The sequence below is a fragment of the Pangasianodon hypophthalmus genome, chromosome 11 (assembly GCF_027358585.1).
Source record: "Pangasianodon hypophthalmus isolate fPanHyp1 chromosome 11, fPanHyp1.pri, whole genome shotgun sequence".
In the NCBI taxonomy this organism is placed as follows: Eukaryota; Metazoa; Chordata; class Actinopteri; order Siluriformes; family Pangasiidae; genus Pangasianodon; species Pangasianodon hypophthalmus.
The window spans coordinates 4,164,366-4,190,023 of record NC_069720.1 but is presented as its reverse complement, the minus strand read 5'-3'; the positions used below and the strand labels follow the sequence as shown (position 1 = coordinate 4,190,023).

General features: G+C 38.5%; 1 protein-coding gene across 1 annotated transcript; it reads left to right on the top strand.

Annotated features, from left to right (window-relative positions):
* Positions 1–12,087: 12,087 nt before the first annotated feature.
* adgrg3 (adhesion G protein-coupled receptor G3) lies at positions 12,088–25,351 on the top strand. Its single transcript, XM_026930855.3, has 12 exons — positions 12,088–12,321; positions 12,695–12,755; positions 13,525–13,621; positions 16,943–17,068; positions 19,389–19,502; positions 19,674–19,719; positions 19,931–20,022; positions 20,146–20,264; positions 22,027–22,295; positions 22,498–22,588; positions 24,043–24,329; positions 24,431–25,351. Exons 1-12 carry the CDS (start codon positions 12,126–12,128, stop codon positions 24,529–24,531), a joined length of 1,599 nt encoding a protein of 532 aa, XP_026786656.2. The 5' UTR covers positions 12,088–12,125; the 3' UTR covers positions 24,532–25,351.
* Positions 25,352–25,658: the final 307 nt, after the last annotated feature.

The window sequence follows — 25,658 nt, the reverse complement described above, 5'->3', positions numbered from 1 at the left end:
AATAATAATAATATGAGAGGTGTGAATAATCCTTAAATAGGTTGTTCTTCCATCTTATTATAGTGTTCACAAAAATGAATTTGTAATTATTCAGGTGCGTTGTAAAACTTTATTTATTCCTTGTATCATGTGATCTCTTTTTATATCATTTCTAACTAGATTTGTCATTCTTATTTTTAATGTTTATTTTTATTAAGCTAATCTACAGTGTTGTAATTTAATTAATTTTATTCATGTTTTGTCTTGCACACTGTTATGTGTTACCTCTACTACATGTTATCTTTCTATCTATTTATTCATGGCAGAGAGCTACTGATATGAAACTCCTCTACTTTACGCTTCTGCTGATCTTTGGAGCCAATGCTGATGATGGCTGTAATACATCAAAAGAGCAGGAGAGTACAATTATTTAACTTCATCCTAAATAGACTTTAATAAAGATGCGGTGTTTCTTACATCAAATCATTAAATGCACAACTAAGACATAATGACAATAAAGGAAAATGTTTCATACTTTCATTATTATTATTTCATTATCTTTTTCTTTAATGGTGGTGTGAGATGCCTACTGCACAAATCAAACTTATCTATCTATCTATCTATCTATCTATCTATCTATCTATCCTACAGTGTTATATGTGATATCATACATCCTTGGATGCTTCTCCTTCAGTCATTTTGCAATGACTGGAGCCTTTAGCCAGGAGGTTGTATCATCAGATGGCTACCAACGATCCTGAAGTGTTTCGACCCTTAACCATAACACTGTCCTGTTGGCGCGTCAGCAGTGGTGGCCAGCCACTATTCACTCCCTCCTGGCTGCCAGCTCAACTCCTCCCTCCTGCTCCAAATCCAACAAGAGGCTCTCTCTGCTGCCTCCCCCAGTCTTCGCACTACCTTCTTTCTCTCTATCCCCCTCAGTCCAACGTCTGTCATCAGCTTCCAGGCTGACTGGGCTGGGAAGCCCCTGCATCCCACCTTGACTGGGTACAACCATGTCTGCCAGCCTTTGTCCCTGCAATCCCGCACCAGATCTTTATAGCGTTCAGACTTCCTTTCAAATGCCTCCTCCCACCCCTCTTCCCACGGCACTGTAAGCTCCACTAGGATTATCTTCTTTCCTTCTGTGGAGAAAAGGACTGCATCGGGTCTTAAGGTAGTGTGGAAGACATCTGGGAACTGGAGACTTCTCTTCAGGTCTACCCCAAGCTCCCATGCTTCTGTGCTTTAAGTGTGCTTTAAGTTCTATCTTGAATTTATTCTCTACTGGTAAGGTAAGTCTCTGACTTTGTCTACTGTCTACTTGACTCAGTTGTATCTAGATTCTCGCCACTAGAATTGTTGTATTATTGAATTGTTGTATTGTTGTTGAATTGTATATTGTTGATTCTGTTGTGGTGTTTGGAAGTGTCTGTTAGTCTATGCTAATTAGTTCTCTCAGGTGACTAATCAAGAGTAGTTTCAGTCTTCCTCAAGGTGTGAATTGTGGGCAGGGCCTACTAAGATATATTGAAGGTATTCCCGTAGCAGTCAGAAACATAATTTGCAACAGTTAGACACACTAATTTAGAAAGTGTCAACTTAAATGGTGTATATTCTTGTTTAGTTAAGTACTACAAATTCCCTCCCAATTTTATTTTCACTAACCCCACTCCTGACTAAGCTGCAGACATCTGCCTCAAACCAATCTCTGTTGTTGCCTCTCACAGACCCAGAAGCTTTCATGCACAAGCCAGAGGCCGCACTACCAGTAACCTCATCTACCCTCCTCTGTTGTCTCAATCTCAAACAGTGATGGTAGGTGGGCTCTGGAACTGCCAGTCTGCTGTAAAGAAAGCTGATTTCATCTCAGCTTTAGCTTCCCATTATTCTTTTGACTTTTTGGCACTAACTGAGACATGGATCTCTCCACAGAACTCAGCTACACCGGCTGCCTTATCCTCTGCTTATGCTTTCTCGCACACTCCACGAGAAGCTGGCAGGGGTGGTGGTACAGGTTTGCTGTTGTCTCAGAGCTGGTGCTTCACACTGCTCTCCCTGTCTCATCTCAACATCTCATCCTTTGAATTCCATGTAGTTACAGTTACCTCTCCAGTCAATCTTCTCATCGTTGTCATCTACCAACCTCCTGGTCCCCTCGGGGCCTTCATTAAAGAAATGGACATGCTCCTCAGTCTTTTCTCTACTCACACCCCTCTTACTGTCCTTGGAGACTTCAGCCTCCCTGCTGACAAGCTCCAGTCCTCTTGCCTTCTCTCTCTTCTCCATTCCTTTTCCTTAACTTTCAACAGCTGTCCTCCTACACATAAAGGAGGTAACACCCTGAACCTTGTCTTCAGCTACCCCTTTCCTACTTCAGACATCTATGCTACCCCTCTCCACATCTCTGACCATCTCTTGGTATCCTTCACCATCACCCTCCCTATCCTGCCTAAAACCACCAGCCATCTATACTTCTCTCCCACTCGTAAAAACCTTCACTCTATCTCCCCTTCCTCCTTAGCTTCCTGCACCCTATCATCCCTTCCTGTCCCTGACTCCTTTTCCTCCCTACCACTGGAGCTAGCCACTGACACTTTCCTCTCCTCACATTCCTCATCCTTGGATCTCCTCTGTCCTCTATCCTCTAAACCCAGGAAGATTTCCAGCCCTGCTCCTTGGCTATCGGATGTGTTACGCAGCAGTCAGAGAGAATTAAGAACAGCAGAGCGGAAGTGGAAGAAATCGCAACTTGACACAGATCTGGTCTCCTACCGTGCTCCCTGTCCAAATTTTCATCTGAAGTGACTTCTGCTAAGACTGCCTTCTACAAAGAAAAGCTGGAATCCTCTGCACAAGATCCTCGCAAGCTCCACAACATCTTTTCTTCACTACTCAACCCTCCGGCTCCTCCTGCTCCATCCTCCCTGACTGCTGAAGACTTTGCCACTTTTTATGATGAGAAGATTGGAAAAATCTGCCAGACATTCACTACTCCTACTCCTACACTACACACTGAGGATTCTCCTTCTCATTCACTGACACAGTTTTCTAAACTAACAACAGAAGAGATCCTGCATATCATCTTATCCTTCAATCCTACCACCTGCCCATTGGATCCAATCCCTTCCACAATGCTCCAGACCATCTCTCAAGACCTCCTCCCCTTCATCACCACTATCATCAATGGCTCCATAACATCTGGTCATGTACCAACCTCATTCAAGAAAGCAAGGGTTATTCCCATCCTGAAGAAACCCACTCTAGATCCCTCTGTCATCAGCAACTACCGACCAGTATCACTTCTCTCTTTTCTTTCTAAAACCCTTGAACGAACTGTCTATAATCAGCTGTCTTGCTACCTCTCACAGAACAACCTCCAAGATCCCAATCAGTCTGGCTTCAAACTGGCACACTCCACAGAGACTGCCCTTTTGACCGTCACTGAGAAGCAACATGCCGCTAGATCTTCAGTTCTCATCCTCCTTGACCTTTCAGCAGCGTTTGTTACAGTGAACCACAAGAATCTCTTGTCCACCCTCATGAGCCTAGGAATTCGTGGTGCAGCATGGCAATGGTTTGCTTCCTACCTGGAAGCTCAGTCATATCAGGTGACATGGAGGGGATCCACATCTGCTCCTCGCAGACTATCCACTGGTGTTCCACAAGGCTCAGTACTTGGTTCTCTCCTGTTCTCCCTCTATACTCAATCTCTTGGTGCGGTCATATCCTCACATGTGTTTTCATACCACTGCTATGCAGATGACACTCAACTCATCCTCTCCTTCCCTCCCTCAGACACTCATGTTTCTGCTCGGATATCAGCATGTCTGGCAGACATCTCATCATGGATGACAGCTCATCAGCTGAAACTTAATCCCACCAAAACTGAACTGCTGTTCATCCCAGGTGATTCAACCCCATCTCAGGACCTTGCAATTTCCCTAGACAATTCTCTGATCTCGCCTTCGGTTACTGCATGCAACCTTGGGGTAACCATGGACAATCAACTGTCCTTCTCCTCTCACATTGCTAATCTGACACGCTCATGTCAATTTCTCCTTGATAACATCAGAAGAATTTGTCCATTTCTTTCCTCACAGGCCACACAGGTGCTTGTTCAGTCCCTTGTCATTTTAAGACTGGACTACTGCAACTCACTCCTGGCAGGTCTGCCTCTGAGCGCCATTCATCCTCTGCAACTGATCCAGAATGCAGCTGCACGATTGCTTTTCAATCTTCCTAAGTTCTCCCACACCACCCCATTGATGCGCTCCCTCCACTGGCTTCCTGTAGCTGCCCGCATCAGATTTAAAACACTGATGCTTGCCTATAAAGCCAAAAATGGACCAGCACCCACTTATCTCAAAGCACTTATCACACCTCGAGCAGCACCATGCTCCCTCCTATCCTCTAGCACTGCTTGACTGGTCCCACCATCTCTCAGGGTACAAGGAAGGCATGCATTGGAATGAACTTCCCCTAGATGTCCGAACAGCTGAGTCACTGGCAGTCTTCAAACAACGTCTAAAGACTTACCTCTTCATAAAGTACTTAAGTTAGCACTTTCACAAAAAAAAAAAAAACTCCCCAACAGAGTTTTGGACTGATGGTATTCCTAGTTTGTGACCTAGTGAGCCAGTATCAGAATGTAATTTTGATAGACTTCAAAGCACTATTGTAAGTCACTCTGAATAAGGGCATCTGCCAAATGCCATAAATGTAAATGTAAATGCTTGGGCAGACTGCAGGAGACTTACCCTGGTTTTATTGGGCACTGGTGGCTTTGTCCCCTCCTTGACGAATGTTATACCAGGTGGCAGCTTGTTCCTATGTTGACATTTCCTGGTTCTCTCCTGCTCTAGGATATCTGCTAGCACAGTCAGTACTTTGTCTTGGCGCCATCTGTATCTGCCCTGGGCAAGTGCGGTCTTACATCCTGTCAAGATGTGTGCCATCATTCCCTTTTGCCCGCAGAGCTTGCATGTTGGGTCGTCCCTCATCCCCCATCTGTGTAGGTTCACATGGGATGGAAGGGTGTCATAGACAGCCCTAAGCAAGAAGGAGATCCGGTATGGCTCAAGCCTCCAAAGGTCAGTCCATGTCACCTTCCTCTTGGGGAGATCCCACCTTGTCCAGGCTCCCTGGGTTCCTAGCTCCGCAACCTTTGCCTTCCTCTGCTCTTCCTCTAGGTCCCTTATTTCCGCCTGGACCATGGCTCTTCTCTCCACAGGGTTGGCTCCCCCCCACCTTTGGAAGCGGTTCATTCCCAGGCCTTGCCTTCCCGTGCATGGTGCTCCAATGATGTCTTTGAGCTTTAAGTTCTCTTCTGCTTTAAGTCTCCCTTCTTCCCATCAGCCACATCAGTCTGGGGAGCAGGCCATGTTGATAAAGCCATGCTTTAAACTTCCCTGCGAGTCCTGATTTGTCAATTTTCTTCAACCAACCCTTTGCTTGCTTCTCAGTGCTGCAGACGTTGTTGTGGTCCCTTAATGACTTGTCATACCACTTTCCCAGATACTTGATGGGATTGTCCTTAATGGAAGGGATGATCTCACCTTGTATGACCAGATTGTACTTGAAGGAGATGTTACCCTTCCTAATGACCAAGCTCCTTGATTTTCTTGGCTTAAAAGTCATTCCGGCCCACTTTACCACCTCATCAAGCTTTGTTAGGACCCAACTAGCCTGTACATGGGATGATGTTGTAATTGTAAGGTCATCCATGTAACCCCTGATAGCTGGTTGCCGGATTCCTGAGTCCATCATCGGGCCTCTGGTTTCCTTTTCTCCTTCTTTGATGATGAGGTTCATGCCCATGACAAACAGGGTTGGGGAGACTGTACATCCTGTGACAATCCCTCTCTCGAGGTGCTGCCACTGTGTGATGTAGTCCTTTGTTTTAAAACGGAGCTTGATTCCATCCAGGTAGCTGCTAATCATCGCCTTAAAGTGATCTGGGATATGGTAGTACTTCAGAGCTGTCCTGATTAGATTGTGGGGGATGGACCCCTAGACGTTAGCCAAGTCAAGCCAGACAACTGTCAGGTCACCTTTCTTTGCCCTGGCCTCATTTATCACCTGGCTTAGGACTCCTGTGTGTTCCAGGCATCCAGCAAATCCTGGGATCCCGCCCTTTTGGATTGAAGTGTTGACATATCCATTCTCAATCATATATGTGGACATCCTCTTTGCCAGCACTGAGAAGAAGATTTTGCATTCAGCACCGAGTAGGGAGATGGTCCTGAATTGGCTTATGCTCGCTGAGGCTTCCTCTTTGGGGACAAAGCATCCTTCTGCCTTCTGCCAGCTTGGTGGAATGGTGCCTTTCTTCCAGGTCCTCTGGAGCAGCTTCCACAACCGCCGGAGAAGCTGTGGGCACTTCTTGTACACCCTATAAGGTATACTGCTGGGACCTGGGGCTGACGCCGCTCATGCCTTTTTAACCATTTCCTGGATTTCCTTCCAGGTTGGTTCATTGATGTTGAGCATGATGGTGGGGGGGGGGGGGGCTCTGCCATACCAATTACCAGATTTTCATCTAGGGGAAGACGGCTGTTAGAGTCACTATGCGTCTCCTTGAGAAATGCCTCCACCTCCTCTTTAGGGCTATTCAGACTCCCAGATTTACCTTCTCCCAGTAGAGACCTGGTGAAGTTATAGGGATCCTTTATGAACTGGGCCCTCTGCTTCTCCTTCTCCTTGCTCAGTTTCCTCGTCCTTTCTGCTCTTCTTAGTCTCCTGAGGTGCTCCCGAAGCCTACTTGTGATTTCCTTTATCCCTTCCTTTTCCTCAGTGCTACTTGCTTTGTATCTCTTGTTAAGGCTCTTGATCTCTTTCCTTAAGTTGTGAATTTCCCTCTCTTTTCTGTTCGGTTGCTTCCCTACCTTGATGTTGCCCTTCCTCTCTGTTGTACCAAATCGTTCTTTTGCTAGGTTGTACGTGATCTCCGTGTGAGTATTCACTTTCCGCTCAGCTGTGCCCGCTGATGTGACCTCAAGGATTCCGTTCAAGTCCTCATCGAAGCTAGACCACTCCTTGATGTCAGACATCCTTGGCCACCTAATCCTCTCCTTCATGGGCTCAGACTGTGGTATGGCATCTGTAGAAATGCTCCCTTGGGGTGTAGGTGACTGAGGTGCTGAGAAATCTCCAGCACTGTGGGGTGCTTCCTGGCTGGAGCTTTCCTGCATCTCACCAGATTCTAGATCTGCGCGCTGCACCTGTGTCTCCTCCCTCCCACGCTTGGTCTTGGCCTGAGCAATACAGTACAGTACAGTAGACTGTGGCTTATTTATTTCTTTATTTCTTCTGTTTTTCCAGATAATACAACTAAGATATGCACAGATTTTGTAACTGCAGGGGAACTTCATAAACCCCCCTGCAACTTTTGAGTCTCACAATGTTATGTAGAGTGCATCTCTGACAATCCCACAAACATGATGGGTCTGAACAAAAAAAGAAAAAACTGAAAAAATTCAGCACTGGCCAGCTGACTTAACTGAATTAGTAAAAAAAAAAAAAAAAAAAATTAAAAAGACGGGTATCAAACCATTTGCTTCAGATAAATACATCAGGTAAGAAAACAGTAAAATACAAATACACTACTCAGATCTGTGTGTCCATAAATTTAGACTGAAAGATATGTCAATGTCTGTGCAACAAAGTGCAGAGAAAGAGTACATCCAGATGGATATGATGAACACCACGGATCACAGGCATGTAAAGATCTCTGCTCCAAAGGTAACACTCAGCTATAGCTGATTCTAAAATAAACAAGGAATTTGCAATACTGTTTGTCCATTTATAGTTACATTTAATGTTGTGGAATGTCCAAGAAAACTAATAGCAGCTATGAATAGTCTTTCCCTCACCAGCCTTTATTTTTTTCTGTCTCTTGAAGTTAACAAGGCAAAAAATAAATGAATGAATTAATAAATTTAAATAAACGCAGCTTGTCATGTTACAGGGAAACTGGAAACCTCAAAGTCCTCTGTCCAGACATCTTTCCTGTGGCAGACTCCTTCCATACATGTTGAATGTCTACTTACAGAAAACTTCACTGTATCAATAATTATACACGTTTCGTTTGTTAAATAACACCACATTTTTTCCTTTAATCTGTTTATTAGTAATATACGGTTATGTGGATCGTCTGCCATACAAGTTCGTGTTGTTACTATTGAAACTATAACTTATTAGAATGAGCGCATTAATATTAACATGTGATTTGCAGTCGTCACTACTGTCAGAGCTGCTGTTATAGAAAATGATCAGAATTCAACAGTGCTGTGATATAATGATTAACAGGCTTGTAGGAATATCAGTAATTAAAACCATCTGGCAATTAAAACTACTAAGATAATGACGACCTTTCATTTCAAAGTGTTTAACTGAATGGCATCTGATCTGAATAATATCTGTCTTTACTGACTGATAGCTGTCTGATGATGATCCACCCATAGACATATTTGTCCCTATTGAACCATTTCTGAGTGTCTCAAAGGAGCAGTGCAAAGCTGACGTAGTGACATATCACTCTGCTCAAGTCTTACATAAACCTTCATAAACTCTTTAAATAATGTGCATTTCTGTCGGATACTTGAGTTATTTTTTTCCAAAAACTATAAATCTATATCCATTTTGTGCACATTTTCACAGAATATCTCGAGCACTGTGTTGAAGTCCAAAGTCATTTGTGTTGAAACAGTTGGACGTAAGCTTAAGGACTCATCCAATCGACTTATCAATTTTACAGTGAACAGTAGTGAAATAATATCTTTCAGATCATAGTTTTGGCATCCTTGAGATCTTGTCCAGGCTTATGGCACTTTCTTCCCTTACAGAAAAGTCACATGAACTTCACATATGAATAATCATGTGATTCAAATATGAAACTGACACTCCTTGCATTTTATCTTTCACACATTTTTCACATGCAGTGCATGTTTTATTTTCCACATGTGAAAATTATTTTTTATTTATTTTTACACATTATTCATGTAGTTTTCACATGATACTTTTCCACTTGTACTTCATAACCTTTCATTTTTAACATGTGATTCTTTATACATGATTAATTCATTTTCAAATGTGATTTTTACATATGATTACTCTGTTATTTTTTTACAATGTTTTTCACATGTAGTGCATGTGTTTTTATTTTTGCATGATTTTTTTTTACATATGATTAATTTATTTACATGTTATTTTCTCACATGTAGTGTATGTGCTTTTCACACAGTTCCTTTACTTTCACGTTTCTATTTCACATGTAGTGCATTTGGTTTCATTTTTCAGATGTGATTTTCTTAGATGATTAATTTATTATCATGTATGATCCTTATTGTTCATGTGATGTCACATGTCTTACTTGAATTCATACCTGCAACTTCAGGGTATAACAGATTGAAATGCACCTTCACATGTTTTTTTTTTTTACAAGAAATCATGTTATTCATATAATCACATGAAAAAATCTTTTTTTGTTTTATTTGTTAATTCTGCCCTTGTGTTTATTCTCATTGGAAAACCACTCGCTGTCATGCAGTTCTAAAATGAAACAGGTATGTAGGATTTTGTCAAGTGCTGCAAAGTTTTAGTTTGTTATTGGTGGTGCAATAGTCACGAGAACCTGACTAACCTGACCTAACCACTAGTCCTCCAGGGTTAATACTGAATAATTGATAATAGTTACTAAATAATATTAATAGCTGAATAATAAGCTGGAGTTTAAGAGGTCAATTGCACAACAACAAGCTGCACTCTTAAGAAAATTATCGTAGGATTAAGTTAAAAATGCTTTCTTATGTACTCATTCATTTGGACTGGTGATGAAATGTTCAGTGTAAAAATGAATTAAAAAATAAGCATTAATAAATAAACATATAAAAAAGAAAAGATAAAGGATTGCAGAAGAATATGTCTCGAAGTGAAGTAGAAATCAATCTGAATTAATATTACAGAATTAATTTATTCTCATACAGGAATATACCTTTTGATTCTTATTTAGTCCCAATTGGAGCACAAGTGGAATGACATGGGGTCTTTCACCAACCTGGAGAACTTTAACAGCAGCAATACTGTAAACTGCTCAAATGATCATATGACTCCCTTCACTGTACTTCTGCTAAGCACTGAATTAGTATCAGAAATAGTAACAGACTCTGTCTGTTTGTGTGTGTATCTCTCTTATTAGGGTGAAGGTTATGAAGGTGACACAAATCATGTGCAGTGGAAAATCCTGTCCTATATTATAAATCTGTATTCTCTGTCTGCCTGTGTGTGTGTGTCCTACTTTAGTTAGGTTGTAGTCTTTCGTCTTTTTTCTCAGCAGTTAACATCCTCCTCTACGTTTTCATGAAGTGGGTATTATAAATTTGATGATATACCAATGAGCACTTTATATTCTAGCAGATTCCCTAATCAATTATTTGCATGTAATTTGATGCTGCTCTTTTTGAAATGTGATATTGTAACTAAGATAAAATGGTAGACCAAAAACCGTGATATTGGATTACACAGTTAATGTCAAGAGTGTCACGGAAGGATGAACGGTAGATCTGGAGCCCTACAGGATCCCTAGGTGGAAAGGGCCCATAAGAAGGCCGTGCTAAAAAGTTTAAATTTTAAAAATATGGGAATTGGGCTCCTCAGAAATTTGCACAGGGTCCAGAAAACACTAGAGGCTTTGGCCTACTGATCAGAAAGAGTGTGAGTTCAAATCCCAGCACCACTAAGATCCTTAAGCTAAACTCTTAACCCACAACTTCTGAGTTATTATAAACACATGTTGAATTCAATCTCTTTTCTTGACTTCCTTTTTCCTTGCTCATGGTCTCTCAGCGAACCAGTAGGTTGTGTTAAGTAAAAGCAGGACATCACGTGAAGAGATACTTTTAAATGTAGAATTTTTTTATACTTACGAAATAATAAAACAATGAAACCTGATGGGATGGGATTCCAGGATGACCCTACCTCCACTCACAGGGCACCAGGGCAGAATTTTTTCTGCAAGTAGCTTACAGTGGCATTTTTGTACCAGAGACTTACCCAAAATTCCCAAATCTTACCCTCAGCAGCTTTATACTTTATACATTATATTTCTATCTGAGCATCAAGAGCCAATCAAACGATTATATTGACTTCTTCCCACATTAGCTTGTCATATAAAAATGCTTTCACTGACCTGACATCAACATGGTGGGCGTGGTCAGAGTTGAAATGAAAATTGATCAGACAGAGGAAGAACACTCTGGACAGACAGAGGCCTCTAAAACTGCGTGGCATTTTTAGGAAACCATGTGGGGGAATTGAGTTCAGTGAGGGTGACGTTAATTTTTATCTTTTTGTTTTCCAGGGTTGTTTCTCTTCCTGTGGTTTTATGGAACAATGAAGAGGAACAGGCGTCTGGAGGCACAAACCTCAACTGTGTCCGAGCCGGCCAGTGCTACAGCAAATACCTATGAAAGCAGCTTTTCCCACTGATCAGATATTACGTGTCATTTACTGGTGTTGTGGTTATACATCATATACTGATAGATATAAAGGCAAGCACTGCAACAGGTTATACAAGTAATCACATGATTAAAACTCAATTCATTTCTCATTCTGTAACCCATCAGGAGTTTCACAATCAGTCATACAGTTCACTTTTTTCTATTCTGAGCCAATGAGTTCCTTATTGTCAACATTACAAAAGTAAATAATGCACATCGTTTTGGAGAAAATATAGTGGGTGTATAACATGTATAATGATCCAGTACATTGTAAACTGAGTACTTATTTATTCTCTATCACCTCTACTTTTGACTACACTGATCTGATCTGATATTTTGGGTTTACATATAAATGGCCTTTATCCTTAAACTAGCAGAAATGTCTGTAAATGTCTGTTTGTAATCACATTATATATTCATTCTTTTATATGTTGATTATACAGCTCTCTTATACTGTATTAATCTGATACTGTGTGGAATTAATATTGAAAGGTTTTTTTTGCCATGTTGTTTGCATGCAGCTTTACTTCCTCCTGAGTTTCTGTCTTTTGTGTTCCTCAAAATAAAACCTGCTTTTTTTTCCTGCCGTCCGTAATCTTCTGTGTAAATAAAAAATGGTACCATGTGATATTTCTAGGTCAGTCTGACATGAACATTAAAGCTTATATACCATGTGATTTATCAAGCTCCTTCCGGTCTATCAGGAAACCACAGAGCATGAGAAGAGACCTTTGTTGCTTCAACAGTAGCGGCAAACGACAAATGAGATCTTTTTCGGACAAAATGGGGCTACATGATTTGCTTATCTTTTGTATATTTTTTTCCATTACACTGACCATGACAGGTAGGATAATTAATATCTTAATTGATATGATTTCAGTTTGATTTAATGTACCATTGTCTATTGGCTTATAGTTTTATGTTATAAATAATTATAAAAGTGGGTAGCTGAAGATATTATGGCAGGAAAATATTTTGTAATGGAATTTTGTTGTGAACTTGAACCCATTATAGATGTAATCTGACAAATGGAGAATGTATGACAATAATGACAGGATCTGTGTATAGAAAGAGTATACTGACTTAGAGACCAAATGCTGAAATAGCAAAACTTTGTTCTATTATTCAGTTTTTCTCTATGGATCTGTAGTCTTATGCCTGAGAAAGAGAATGTTGGTAAAATGTTTAATAATCTCTGTTGCCCACATCCCATAAAGGAGCCGTTGAATGTCATCGGGTTCTTGAATTTTGTCAACGAAACGATCGCAACATCCCTTCGTGAGTTGGAAAGTTTTAAAACACTCCTGAATAAAAAACAATAAGTACAAATGTTCTCTATTGAACCTCTTAAACTCTCAGATATCTCAAGAAATTACTAGGTTCGTTGTCTTAAAGCATATTATTCAGGAACTACTAGAAAATTTTGAGTACTAAAAGAAAAATGAATGTATGAGAATGGATATATAAATCTGGCCCCACTGATGGGTTCTGGGAGTTTAAGGTGTGTATAAATTTATTTTAATATGAATGTTAAGCCTCTCTTTTTCTCTTGAAGTTAAAAATGCAGCTTGTCATGTTAATTAATTTTGCTAAATTTGACCACTTGTTCTAATACGTTATCATTTATATAGTAACAAATTATGCAGGATTTTATATGGTGGAAACTCCACATAAATGCATTTTAAACATGAGAAAAAGTTGATATGGTGAGGTTTTGCGTGAGGACGGGTTTACTTTGACGGGCCATTTTAGAAGGAGTCTCCAGTGTCACCACTTTCTAACACTCGGGTAAAGCTGTTACATGAAGTTTTCAGACTCAGGATTTTGTGGTTTCTCAGTAACACGACAAGCTGCATTTCTTCAAGACAAAAAAGAGAGAGACTGGTGAGACTTCATGATGGCAACGCTTCACAACACCCCACTGTTCATTAGATCTGCAATAGATCTCTGAATTGTAGTATATTCACCATATCAACACTACAAACTGTATTACTGATTCTTATTTATAATTTGCAGTGCATTGCCTAATGGAGAACTTTTTGAACAGGTGTCTTGAAAGCACAATGAGAAATTGTCAGACTCCACGAAACGTTCCTCCTCCTGACCCAGACTTTTATATGAAAAACATGCATTTCTCAGAGGAGGTAAATGTCTCAGATTCTCATATTCAAGGAGCATATAAATGACACATAAATTACTTATTGTGTTACTTACTTTGTGTTACTTACTTACTAAGTTAAATTACTTAGTGTTACTTACTAACACATACTTAAATATAGTAATGTAAATAATGGGAGTCATTATAACAAAGGCAAAGAGAGAGCAATGCAACATGCTAAAAAAAAAAACATAAGAAGACATCGTTCAAAATTAGTTCATCTTTGGCTTGGTCAATGACAATAAAACATTTTGCTCTGTATCAATGTCAGATAATATGTACTGTAGGTGGGATAGGCATTCCACCTTTAATGCCTCAGTCTCCCATGATAAGTCAGTGGATACAGACTTAGGCACTCCACATCTGCATTCTATTAGTTTCACTGTAGCTACTGAATAATGTGCATTTAAATGAATAACGAAATAATAATCTAGATTTTAAGGGGAAAATACAGTGATGAGTTTGTTGACATTAATTTTATGATTTTAGGCTAATTACTATAAGAACCCAATAATATATACAGTCTTCTGAAAGTACTGGAATGGCAAGGCCAATCGTTTTGTTTTTGCTATACACTGAAGATATTTGGGTTAGAGATCAAAAGATGAATATGAGACAATAGATCAGAATTTTAGCTTTCATTTCCTGATATGTACGTCTAGAAGTGTTAAACAACTTAGAACATGGTAACTTTGGTGGCAGACCACAAAATTTTTAGGTGAACAAAAGTATTGGTACAGATGGTGTGGCTACCTTAAAGATTGGTACTTTAAGATGCTTAAAGTAAATTAAAGTAAATAACACTTTATATTTGGTTGCATATCCCTTGCTTGCAATAACTGCATCAAGCTAGCGACCAACTGCCATCACCAAACTGTTGCATTCTTCTTTCATGATGCTTTTCCAGGATAGTACTGCAGCGTCTTTCAGTTATTGATTTTTTTTTTTTTTTTTGGTGTGGGGGGTCCTCCCTTCAGTCTCCTCTTCAGGAGGTGAAATACATGCTAAATTGGGTTAAGGTCTGGTGATTGACTTGGCCAGTCTAAAACATTCCACTTTTTCCTCTGATGAAGAACTTTGTTGTGTTGGCAGTGTGTTTTGGGTCATTGTCTTGCCTTCCTTCCAATTAGACTTAATGCATTTCTCTGTAAACTGGCAGACAGAATGTTTCTGTATACGTCTGCATTCATTCTTCTGCTACCATGAGTTATATCAGCAATAAAGATTAGTGAGCCTGTTCCAGGAGCAGCCATGCAAGCCCAAGCCATGACACTACCTCCACCATCCTCGCCCAATGAGTTTGTATTATTGTTTTGGATCTTGAACAGATCCTTTCTTCACACTTTGGTTTTTCTGTCACGCTGTTCGAGGTTAATTTTGGTTCCAGAACTTTTGTGGCTCATCTCTGTATTTCTTTGAGAATTCCAATCTGGTCTTGTGATTCTTACTGCTGATGAGTGGTTTGCATGTTGTGGTATGGCTTCTATATTTTATATTTAGTATATAGCAAAAACAAAAGAATTGGCCTTGCCATTCCAACCATGTCAGAGGGGACCGTATAATAACTTTGATAACAGTTATTATAAATAAATTAAAATATCGTTGACACCCTGGCTATGTTTCAAAGACCCCATTCTGGGAACCACAGAATTAGAAATCTTTAATCCATGTTTGACCAAAGACTGGACACTTACTCGTTTTTGCTTGAGTAATGCCAGAAAGTCCTATTTCTTTGTAATTTATTTGCAGCATACTCCATCAAGAATATCATGACTTCAAGTTCCTTCTTTTCTTTGCCAGTATTTCAAAAGAAATGCATTTGTAAAGAAGACCATACATTTCCAGTTAGACTGAACAATTGTGCATTGTTTAAAATTTATAAAAGTGAAAGCACTTTTATAGCCCACTTTTTGAATTAGTATACAGAGGCAATAAGAAGTCTACACACCCCTGTTTAAATCGCAGATTTTTGCGATGTAAAAAAAGGAACCCAAGATAAATCATAACATATGTATTTCCACCTTTAATGTTATGTACCAACCAACAGAAGTGGTTAAAACAAACAGTGAAAAACAAATAGAAGTGTTGTAGGGTTAGAGTTCTGATCTCCTTCAGGGCCATTCCAAAATGTTGATCTTCTTCTGAAACCATTCCTTTATTGAATTGGATTTATGATTTAGGATATCGTCTTGGAAGGTAAAATTTTTCTTCATCTTCAGCTGTCTAACAGAGGCCTTCGGGGATTTTTTTTTTTTTTGCCAAAATAGATTGGTGTTCTTTGGGTAATAAGATGTCATAGTTTTTTGCACCAAATATATATTTTAGAATTCTACCGAAAATGTTCTATCTTGGTCTCAACTAGATATTTTGGTTCAGGGTGACTTAGGTGGTTTTGGATGTTTTGTTTCCTTTTTTTTTTTTTGTGTGTGTGTGTGTGTGAAAGGACTTCTGTATAGCCACACTACGCCGTAGCCCAGAGAAGTAAAGAATACAAGAGACTGCTGTCACATGCAGGGAGTCAATAAGCACTTGTCAGATATTCCTGCAGCTCCTTTGATGTTGCCATAGATCTCTGGGCAGCCTCCCTCATAAGATTTTGTCTTGTTCTTTCAGCTCTTTTGGATGGACATCCTGTTCTTGGTATTGTCATTGTGGTTCCTCATTTTCTCCACTTGTTGATAATGGCCTTCACATTGTTCCGCGATACATTTAATGTTTTGGAAATTCTTTTGTTCTCTCCTGATTGATACCTTTCAACAATGAGATCTTGTACAGGCTTTGTAAGCTCTTTGCAGACCATGGCTTCAGCAATCAGATGAAACCAAAAAGATGTCAAGAAAATTCTACAGAAACAGTAGTCTTCATTTTTTGGGTTAATCAGAATCACTTCACTGATCATAGGTTTATGATAATTACTTTTGAACATGAGTTTGAATGCCTCATTATAAAAGGGTGTGCACACTTGTGCAACCAGGTTGTTGCAAGTTTTTTCTTTTTCTTTCACTTTAATTTTGTTGGTTGCAATAACACATTTTAGATCTGACATGATTTATCTTGGTATAATTTTTTTTTACATCAGAAAAATCTGCATAAGGGGTCTTTATTTCTCTCTCTTTCATATATGAAGCATGGTAAATACACATCATAGACAATTGTTGTTCAATATTCATGGCTAAAAGCTGGTAAATTCTAAAATAGGAAGCTTACTGATTGAGAAATTTAGCTGTGAAATACATTGAGAAATCTGACCACTTTCTAGTATTGCAGAGTGAGTTGATAAGTTATATGTACCCCACTGCTTTTACAGGCCAAACTGAAGACAAAGTATGGGCATGTAATCCGTATTCCCTCCGAAGCCATCGTGAAAAGCGGTGGGATGGAGAATGTTAGTGTGTCTCTGAAGGTATCAGTACTCAGCAACAGCATTTTCCAGGTTAGTGGCAAATTTTGGCCAATGCTATGACTTGTCTTTTTAGAATTCTTAGATTCCACTCCTGGAGTACCACAGCACTGAATAGTTAAGCAGTTGAACTGTTTTATATACCTAATTCAAATCAATGCATAATTATGAAAACAATAGATTGAAGTTCATATATGTAACCGTGGTTCTAAATGGAGGATCACCAGGCCATTTGAGTCACTCAGATTGAGGTGATCCACATGGGCTCACATTCACAAGGTGAAAACTTTGTTTTGGTATTCAGCAAGGAAATGAGCAAATCCCCCTACAATTCTAGATGTCTTTCCTATGCCACCATAGTACTTTGATTCATTTCTGTTTAATTTTCCATTTTCCCTTTTCATCAAATTAATTTTCTTTTTTTTTATGTTTACTAACTACTTCCTATATCTCACAGCTCCTGCTCTCAACAAAGACTGGCTGTACATAAAGGGCATGATTATGTAGCTTATGATTAGGCTACCACCAGTGGCAGCAGATGGTTTAAAATAAGGGAAATGCACATGACTGTTATTGTTATCTGTGTGGTCTGTTTTACCTGTTTCATCTGTTGGTCTGGGCTCCTGTTTAATTCTCAGTCTCTCCTCATAAGTAAGAGCATTATACAACTTTTGAGATGGCTAGATATCTAGACCTATAAATACAAGTAAATAACCAAATAAAGCAAATAATCAAACATAACCTTATACTTACAGTATTTACAAATTACAATGATAAAATAACAAGCTATATTATTGTGTAAAACTGTTACAGATTTGGTTACTGACTGCTGAAGCTCCGAGCACTCTGCAAGTCTGACTGGCACTGCCGATTTTGTTTAATTTTGAGTTGTCAGTCATGTTCATTACCATTTCAATGTTTGGCAGGTGGTTATGAGGTACAGCCCCTTTGAGAGATCTCTCAATTATCACATGGAGAAGCCGTTCGTCCAGGAAGGGCAAGCAAAAAGTGCACTGTCCCATAAATTCTGAGATATTTTTACTCATTCCTTCACCCATTGAGTGCCAGTGAAGCCATGTGTTCGGGTAGGACCCAGATTGACATATTAAAAACCTGTTGTCTGATGAGCAGTGACCTTTGCTCACATTAAATCACAGTGTACTTGAATCTGTCATAGGAGTCCAAAGAAGTCATGCTTCACTGGAGTTGTATTGGTGATGCATCTGTGGGTTTTAAAGGAGATTTTCACACAGGCTGCACTGTCCACAGAATACAGTTTGCATTAAATGAACAAACAGCAAGATGCTGCAGTGAGATATTTGAACATATGAAGTGCTAAAATATTGAATTTCACAGATATTGATGAATAATATAGATACATTTCTACATTTAATATAAAAACATTCCATTGCTGCGTTTTAATGAAATTGTAGGGGAGGCCGGGCTTTCTATGTAGTCGTAAAGCAATCACCTGTGGCTACCTCTTGTACTCACAGTCAGTGATGTGTCTATTTCAGTGCCTATTATAATTCCAGATGATGAAGAATCCTATCTAAAACCTATAAAGCCTTACAGGTTCTGCTCTAGTAATAAGTTCCCAGTGATACCTGATCATGTTATTAAATGGGAATTGTGTTATTAGATGGGAACTGTGTTATCAAAGTCTAATATCCATCAGTAGCTTGACAATGAAACTATAAGCAGGGTTCAACATTTCAAGTCCGTAATGGGACTGGGTTCGTGCTGTTTCTACTGTATATTAAACCCAGTGCACAGAAAATTGTAACCCAAACCAAAGACACTAAACTTTGGATTCTGTCCTCTGTCCTTTTTGTGTAATTTGTACTCTGATTGGACAATGATTGCTTAGCATATCTTCTTTTAGTTTCTCCTTCAAAGGAATATTGGGGAAAAAATGAGCCACCTTGCTCACATTCATTACATCCTCAACTGTCTTTCACATGCTCTTTCTTCTTGTTCTTGTTCTTAATCACTGCTGGTGATGTGTTATGGATGTGTCAGTGAAGTAGTCTGAAAAATATCAGCCCAGTCGTTTGACACAACTGTTACTGATCGGCTGTATGAATCTATGGTACGGGCTAGAAAGAAATCGGCCCCAAACTCACTTCTTATTACCATTTGTGGTGGTAGTGTTGTGCTTCCATAAAAGTCCAAAATAATCTGCCTTAAGACATTTGTTATCAGCAAATAATCATATGTGGATACCAAAAACAAACCTTATATTGATGTCTTTTTATCTTTGAAAGACAGGAGGGCTTATCCCTGCTAGACCATTTACAGTACACTAGCCATGCCTGATTGTTCTGTAAATCCACTCTACATTGTTACACAGGCACCTTCTGTTCGAGGATCTGTTCATGGGAGGGTCTTAGGCGTGTGGCTTGGTGAACAAGATCTCTACAACCTTTCTCAACCTGTTAAAATGCAATTTGTGAATACCAGTCAAGTAAGAAATCCCAGTTTTCTAATGCTTGTATACAGTAACTGTAGTTTACAGGAAATTTAACTTTAAATCATTGTTTAGCATATGAAAGAAGTCTTAAAGAAGGATAATTTTGGCAAATGCAATATGAAAGTTTTTCTGATTTGTGCTTTCCCAAAAAAACATATTTTTCAGAATGTGAGTGGGAAATGTGTCTTCTGGAAGCAGTCAAATAATGCAGGTCCTGAAACAAATTTTCATATTTTTCAAAATTGTTGAACCATTAATAATAATCACCTTCATAAGGCAATAATAATGAGAAGACAAAAGGCAATAGACTATTCTTATGCTTACTGTTGGTGGAGAAAGATACTATTATCAGGTTCAGTTGCTTTTTCAGGATGTGGTTATGATTGTATATTTAGATGTGCATATTGCTATTTGTTTATCAGGTCTCTGGAGCAGTGAAGGATGTAACACAAGCAGGAACAATATAGATTTTGTCTGCAGTTGCAATCACCTCAGTTTTTTTGCAGTGCTCATTGTGAGTTGATGCCTCAATACATAATCATACATATTGTCTTCCAACAAGCAATGTTTGGATTGTTCACCTTTATTATATCTGTTTCGGGATATCTCTCTTGTTCATAATGTTGGGCGCTGGCAGAATCCCGGGAGTGTGCAAGACGCTGAAGATGTTCACCGTCTTGAATACATTACATACATTGGGTCTTCTTTCTCTGTGCTATTCACAGCTATCGTCATCATATTGTTTTTAATTCAAAGGTATGTAGGCTACTAAATTATTCTCACATTATTAAGGCACAGTTAAATAGACCACACTGATTTATACAACAGAATTATTAATTGATCATTTCTCAGTGTTGATTAATTTAAAATAACAGCACAGCTATGACAGTAGTTCCAGCTGCAAGGTTTATATTAATTCACTCGTTCTAATACATTGTTATTTCTATAGTACAGGGAATTTCATGGTGGTGCGCTTCATAACAAGATTTGAAAAATGTGTGTAATTGTTGCCATGGTGAATTTTTCTGTGACTTTTTTTTTGGAAAGGTGTCTTCAGTGTCTGTGTTTTGTAACCAGTGATGGCAAGGGTGTCCAATCTTATCTGGAAAGGGCCAGCGTAGATGCAGGTTTTCATTCCAACCAAACAGAAGCAACACCTGAGTCTATTGAAAGCCAAGATGAACCGATTAAATAGGTGGAATCAGGTTTGGTTCCTGCTTGATTGGAATGAAAACCTGCACCTTCACTGGCCCTTTGTGGCTATGATTGGACACCCCTGAATGACGGTAACGTCATAACAGGTATTCAAAAGAGAAGCTAAATGAGGCCCTTTAGTGGTACAGTACAGTTTCTAACCACGCCCATTTCCATGTTAATGAATGCAAAAAGACTAGCAAAATTGAGCACTCAAAGTAGCTTGGTAAGGTTAGCCAGTCACTACTTTTTTAAACAAACTCCACCAACAGAACAAGCAGAGCAAAAAAGTGTCAGATGCGTAACGTACTGCAGTTATCAAAGCTAAATGAAAATCATGAAGTGCAGTGATTTGTTTTCCTCAAAAAATAGTGCAAGTGTTGACTGCTGTTTAGTTGTTTTCAGTACTTATATTACTTTGATTAAAAGGATGAATGATGTCATGACTCAAAGCTCTAAAAATCTAAAGCTCTAAAAATCAATGTACCTGCGAACATTATAAGACTACAACTTACCATTTTATTTGTTTATATATATATATATATATATATATATATATATATATATATATATATATATAAAATCATGTATGATTGCCACCTCATATAGCTACTATGCAAATGCTGGCTCTGAGTAACAAAAACCAATATCTGAGGGAAAAATCTCTAAAATGGAATATATTGATCAACTAACTTGAGCAAATTCATTGTTAAAGATATACTGTTCGATAAGTATTCCAATTTTGTCCAATTTAGTGAATTTGGCATGTTTTAATACAATTATATGGAAGTACTTCAGAATGACAAACTTACCAGAGTATCTCCACTCTGCATTTCCAGAAAGTTCTCTCAGCTGTATACAGGACTAGTGGCAGCTGACCACTAGATGACTACTTGCAGGAATTGTACAATTCCAAAAAATGTGATCGTTACCAAGTTGCTGTGGTACAAGAGACATGAAACACTTCCTGATATTGAGCATCCTGTTATTGTAAAATAATCAATTTCAGAGTGATAATTCAAATCAATTTCAATTCGTTTTATTTGTATAGTGCTTTTAGAAATATATAAATTCAGGATATAAATTTTTAATTTATAAATTTAAAAAATACTTATATAATCATGTATGATATACATATACCTCATCCATCTTCTCACATTTATGTAGCAATACATACATATATATATATATACATATATACATACATATATATATATATATATATATATATATATATATATATAGCCATGTAGTGGGAGCCAAGTGGGTTTAAAAGTCATCAGACTCACCACATGACTTCACAGTTTCACCACTGTCTCCACAGGAAGAGGAAGTCAGAGCACTCTGTTGTCATTCATGTGCAGCTATCAGGCTCACTATTCCTGCTGCACCTCTTCTTTCTGGCCAGTACATTGGGGTCAGGAACAGAAAAGAAGCCAGTATGTCAGTGCCTTGGCCTCATCTTACACTGGGCCCTACTAGCCACTTTCACATGGACCGCTATTGAAGGTTTCCACTTGTACCTACTCCTTGTGCGGGTCTTCAACATCTACATCAGAAGATATTTGCTCAAACTAAGCTTAGTGGGCTGGGGTAAGTTGAGGTCCTACAACATGATGATCACAATCATTTCTTCTTAATATTACTGCACTCCTGAAAAAAGGGTTAAATGTTTTTGAAACCCTTAATAAAAAAAATCTCTTGAAGAATCCTTTTTTATAGAAGTGTATGAGCCATGGTGTCCCTTTGGATTTGTAATGTTTAGACATTGGACTTTTTTCCCCTCTTGCTATAGGATTTCCTATAATTACAGTGGTGATCTGTGGACTGGCTGGTTCATATGGCAAATACAGCTTAACAGAAAGTAACAACAATGAAACAAATCTGTAAGACCAACAATTCTGTAATAAACAGTAATGCTTTACATTAAGGTTCCCATAACTGAGATAATTTACTGTATTAGTTAACAGTAACAAACCATGTACTTTAGCATTAATACACTATATGTAACATTAATCAATGCACCATACATGACTAAAATAAAGTCCACAATGCTCAACTTCAACAACACCTTAATGAACATGTATGAGGTTGTGAGGCTGTAATGCATGTTCCTATTTTTCAATTTTGCTCATTTTTAGTCATGCACTGAATAAACAGTAAATGCAGTTGTATTGCATTAGCATTAAAAAAAAGTCAGTTAATACATGCGTTAAGTAAGTAATAAAACACTTGCTGCTACAGGAAAATAATCAGCGATGTGGTTTGATGCAGCACCACACAAAGCAGCGTTACCTCTACCACCCCAAAGTGCTGTTGATAATCCCAAAATGTTATATTCCTCTTATACCACAGCAATTCACCAACAATCATACTTGTTTATTCAGGGTGTCCAAAAAGTCAACATACATAGGGGACTATGTATGTAAGCACCACGTCAGTTGTGCCTCCGTCAGTGGATGTTTGTGGACGTCCAGTTTTCAGTTGGTCCGCAACACTTCCAGTCTTTAATAAGTTTGGCAACAGTGTCGTGTGTGACATACTTGCCATTTTTCCTGTTAAATTCCATCGCAACCTTGCAACAGCTTCCCAATCCAGCCATGACCCTCTTCTTTTGTCAAAGGCATTCTTATAGGCTATCTGAAAAAAATTATATAACGTATGCTAAGTATGAAAACTTTTTTGGAAATTTTGCTAAAAAGTGTTAATTTCCCCTATGTATGGAAATTTTTGGGACACCCTGTAGTTACGTTTTAATGTTGTGGAATAAGTTAGTTCCTGTTATCACTTACATTATAGCAGCTATAAATAACTTTTTTTCTCTACTAAAGTTAATTAGATGGAAATTCCAGCTTGTCAGGTTATTGAGAATCCCGACAGCCCTCTGTCCTGAAGAATTTTCTTTTCCAGAATACTTAATGTATTCTATACAAAATAATGCACTATATAAAATAAAGTTTATTATTATTATAATGTTACAGCTTTACCTCTTTTGTTATAAAGTGCTGGAGATTCCTTGCACACATTTTTAAACTCCATTTATGTGGATTGTCCCCTATGTTGGTCCTTGTGTAAGTTGTTGCTATAGAACAAGCACAGTAAAATAAACCTTGAGGCCAGCACTATTGTCAGAGGTGTTGTTACAGAAAATGAATCAACACCTTCTGAGGTGTGGTATAACTTACTTTGTTATTTTGCTAACATTAATGCTGAAGTACATAGTTCGTTGATGTTAACTAATAAGCTTAGTTAAGGGAACCTTGAAGTGTTACCAAACAATCATTTATGTCTATGTTGTGTATCTTCATTACAACATTTGCATTTCTTGGCCATTGTGCAGCTGCTGGATAACCGATAAGACAGTGAGTTACATAACAGTGAACACTTATTTGGGGCTGGTGTTAGTCTTCAACACAGCGATCATGGTTCTGATTGTGGTGAAGATGTGGCAGTTAAAATTACGAGGTGTCCAGACTGGGAGCAGAATAAGAAGACTGTGGAAAGACTGGGCCACTATGCTGGGGCTCAGCGTGATTCTGGGACTCCCATGGGGACTGGCCTTTAGCACCTATGGACCCCTGAGTCTACCAGGGATTTACCTCTTTACCACCCTAAATGCTTTCCAAGGTAAGTGTACCGTGGTGGTAATTGTTCTCAGTCACGGATTGTCTTTAATGATTTTCGGTGTTTAAAGGAGTAGACGAACATCATGTGCTTTCATCTTCCAGGTGTTTTTGTATTCCTGTGGTTCTTATCAACCACATGCAAGTCAACTCATGATGAGAGGACTTCAACAAAGGATATCTCCATGAGTAATTTCAGCTCATGATAGTGGAACAAAGCACTAAACCACAATAGGTTGCATTGAGATGTATTAGATGAGGATTTGTTATGAGACATTGATGTACCTGAGAATGTCTAACTTTAATTCCAGTCTTTAATTCATAAATCAAAAGTCAGTTAAAAAAACAAACTGATGCTTTACAGTATTCTGCAAAAACTTTAATGTTTTATGGAAAGTTAAATGGAGATGGAAACTTAGATTTATGTCTTCTGCATAAGAGTGTCTGTAGAAAAGAGCAAATTTTAGATATCTTTAAGTGAACACAACACTGTCTATCTTCAAGTTAGGTCAACTGATGACTAATGGGCTAAAACCCAAGTGTCTATCTGTTTTCTGGAAATCAGCCAATCGCTTTACAATTTAGGACTTTGTAATGTGTAGTTTGCATGCCCATTTAAAGATGATCTAAACTGTGAAAATAAGATAATCGTTGTATTATTATTATTATTATTATTATTATTATTATTATTATTACTGTTGTTGTTGTTGTGCATATGAAGCAATCTATAGCCTCTTTTCCATAAGAGCATAGTCTGTTCATACAGTTTGAGCAGCAGATCAACAGTGAAAACCATTCATGGCTTCTTTGAGGGACATTTACCCTAAAAAATCAATAGGGTATAAATAGGGACATTATACCCTAGGAATATAAATCACTTAGACAAGTGATATGTAAAAGGATTATATCGAATATGTGCTGTTATTTTTGTAATGTTCACTGCATTTACACCCTCCACTGTTATAAGACTCGTATTTTCAAGTGATTTTACACTAATTTTATTTTATTTCCCAGTTAATAACAGGCAATAAAAGCCCTGCATAAATGAGACTCAATCGGTCTGTTTGTAATAAGTGTACCCTGCAGTAGTTTGAGTATTGACAAGTTTTTTTTATTTTTTTTTTGGGAGGAGTGGCTCAGTGTGAGAACTAGCACCAACAGTTTTTTTTGCATGCTCGCCTCACTGCTCCACACTGATCACGCTCTTTAGTACTGCTTTTCTCACGCCGTACTCATGCTCTCTATTAAACATAATGCTAAAATGCCATAAACAAGCACGCTGATGTCCATGTTTTTTCTGCATCTCATTTCTTAAACCGTCTACTGAACAAGC

What these genes read in the sequence shown, in the direction of transcription:
- adgrg3 (XM_026930855.3), top strand. Translation starts at nt 12,126, where the DNA reads ATGAACATTAAAGCTTATATACCATGTGATTTATCAAGCTCCTTCCGG. An exon ending in GTTTTTTTGCAGTGCTCATT is followed by an intron (nt 20,023 to 20,145) that starts GTGAGTTGATGC and finishes GGGCGCTGGCAG; the next exon opens with AATCCCGGGAGTGTGCAAGA. An exon ending in CACCCTAAATGCTTTCCAAG is followed by an intron (nt 24,330 to 24,430) that starts GTAAGTGTACCG and finishes TTCATCTTCCAG; the next exon opens with GTGTTTTTGTATTCCTGTGG.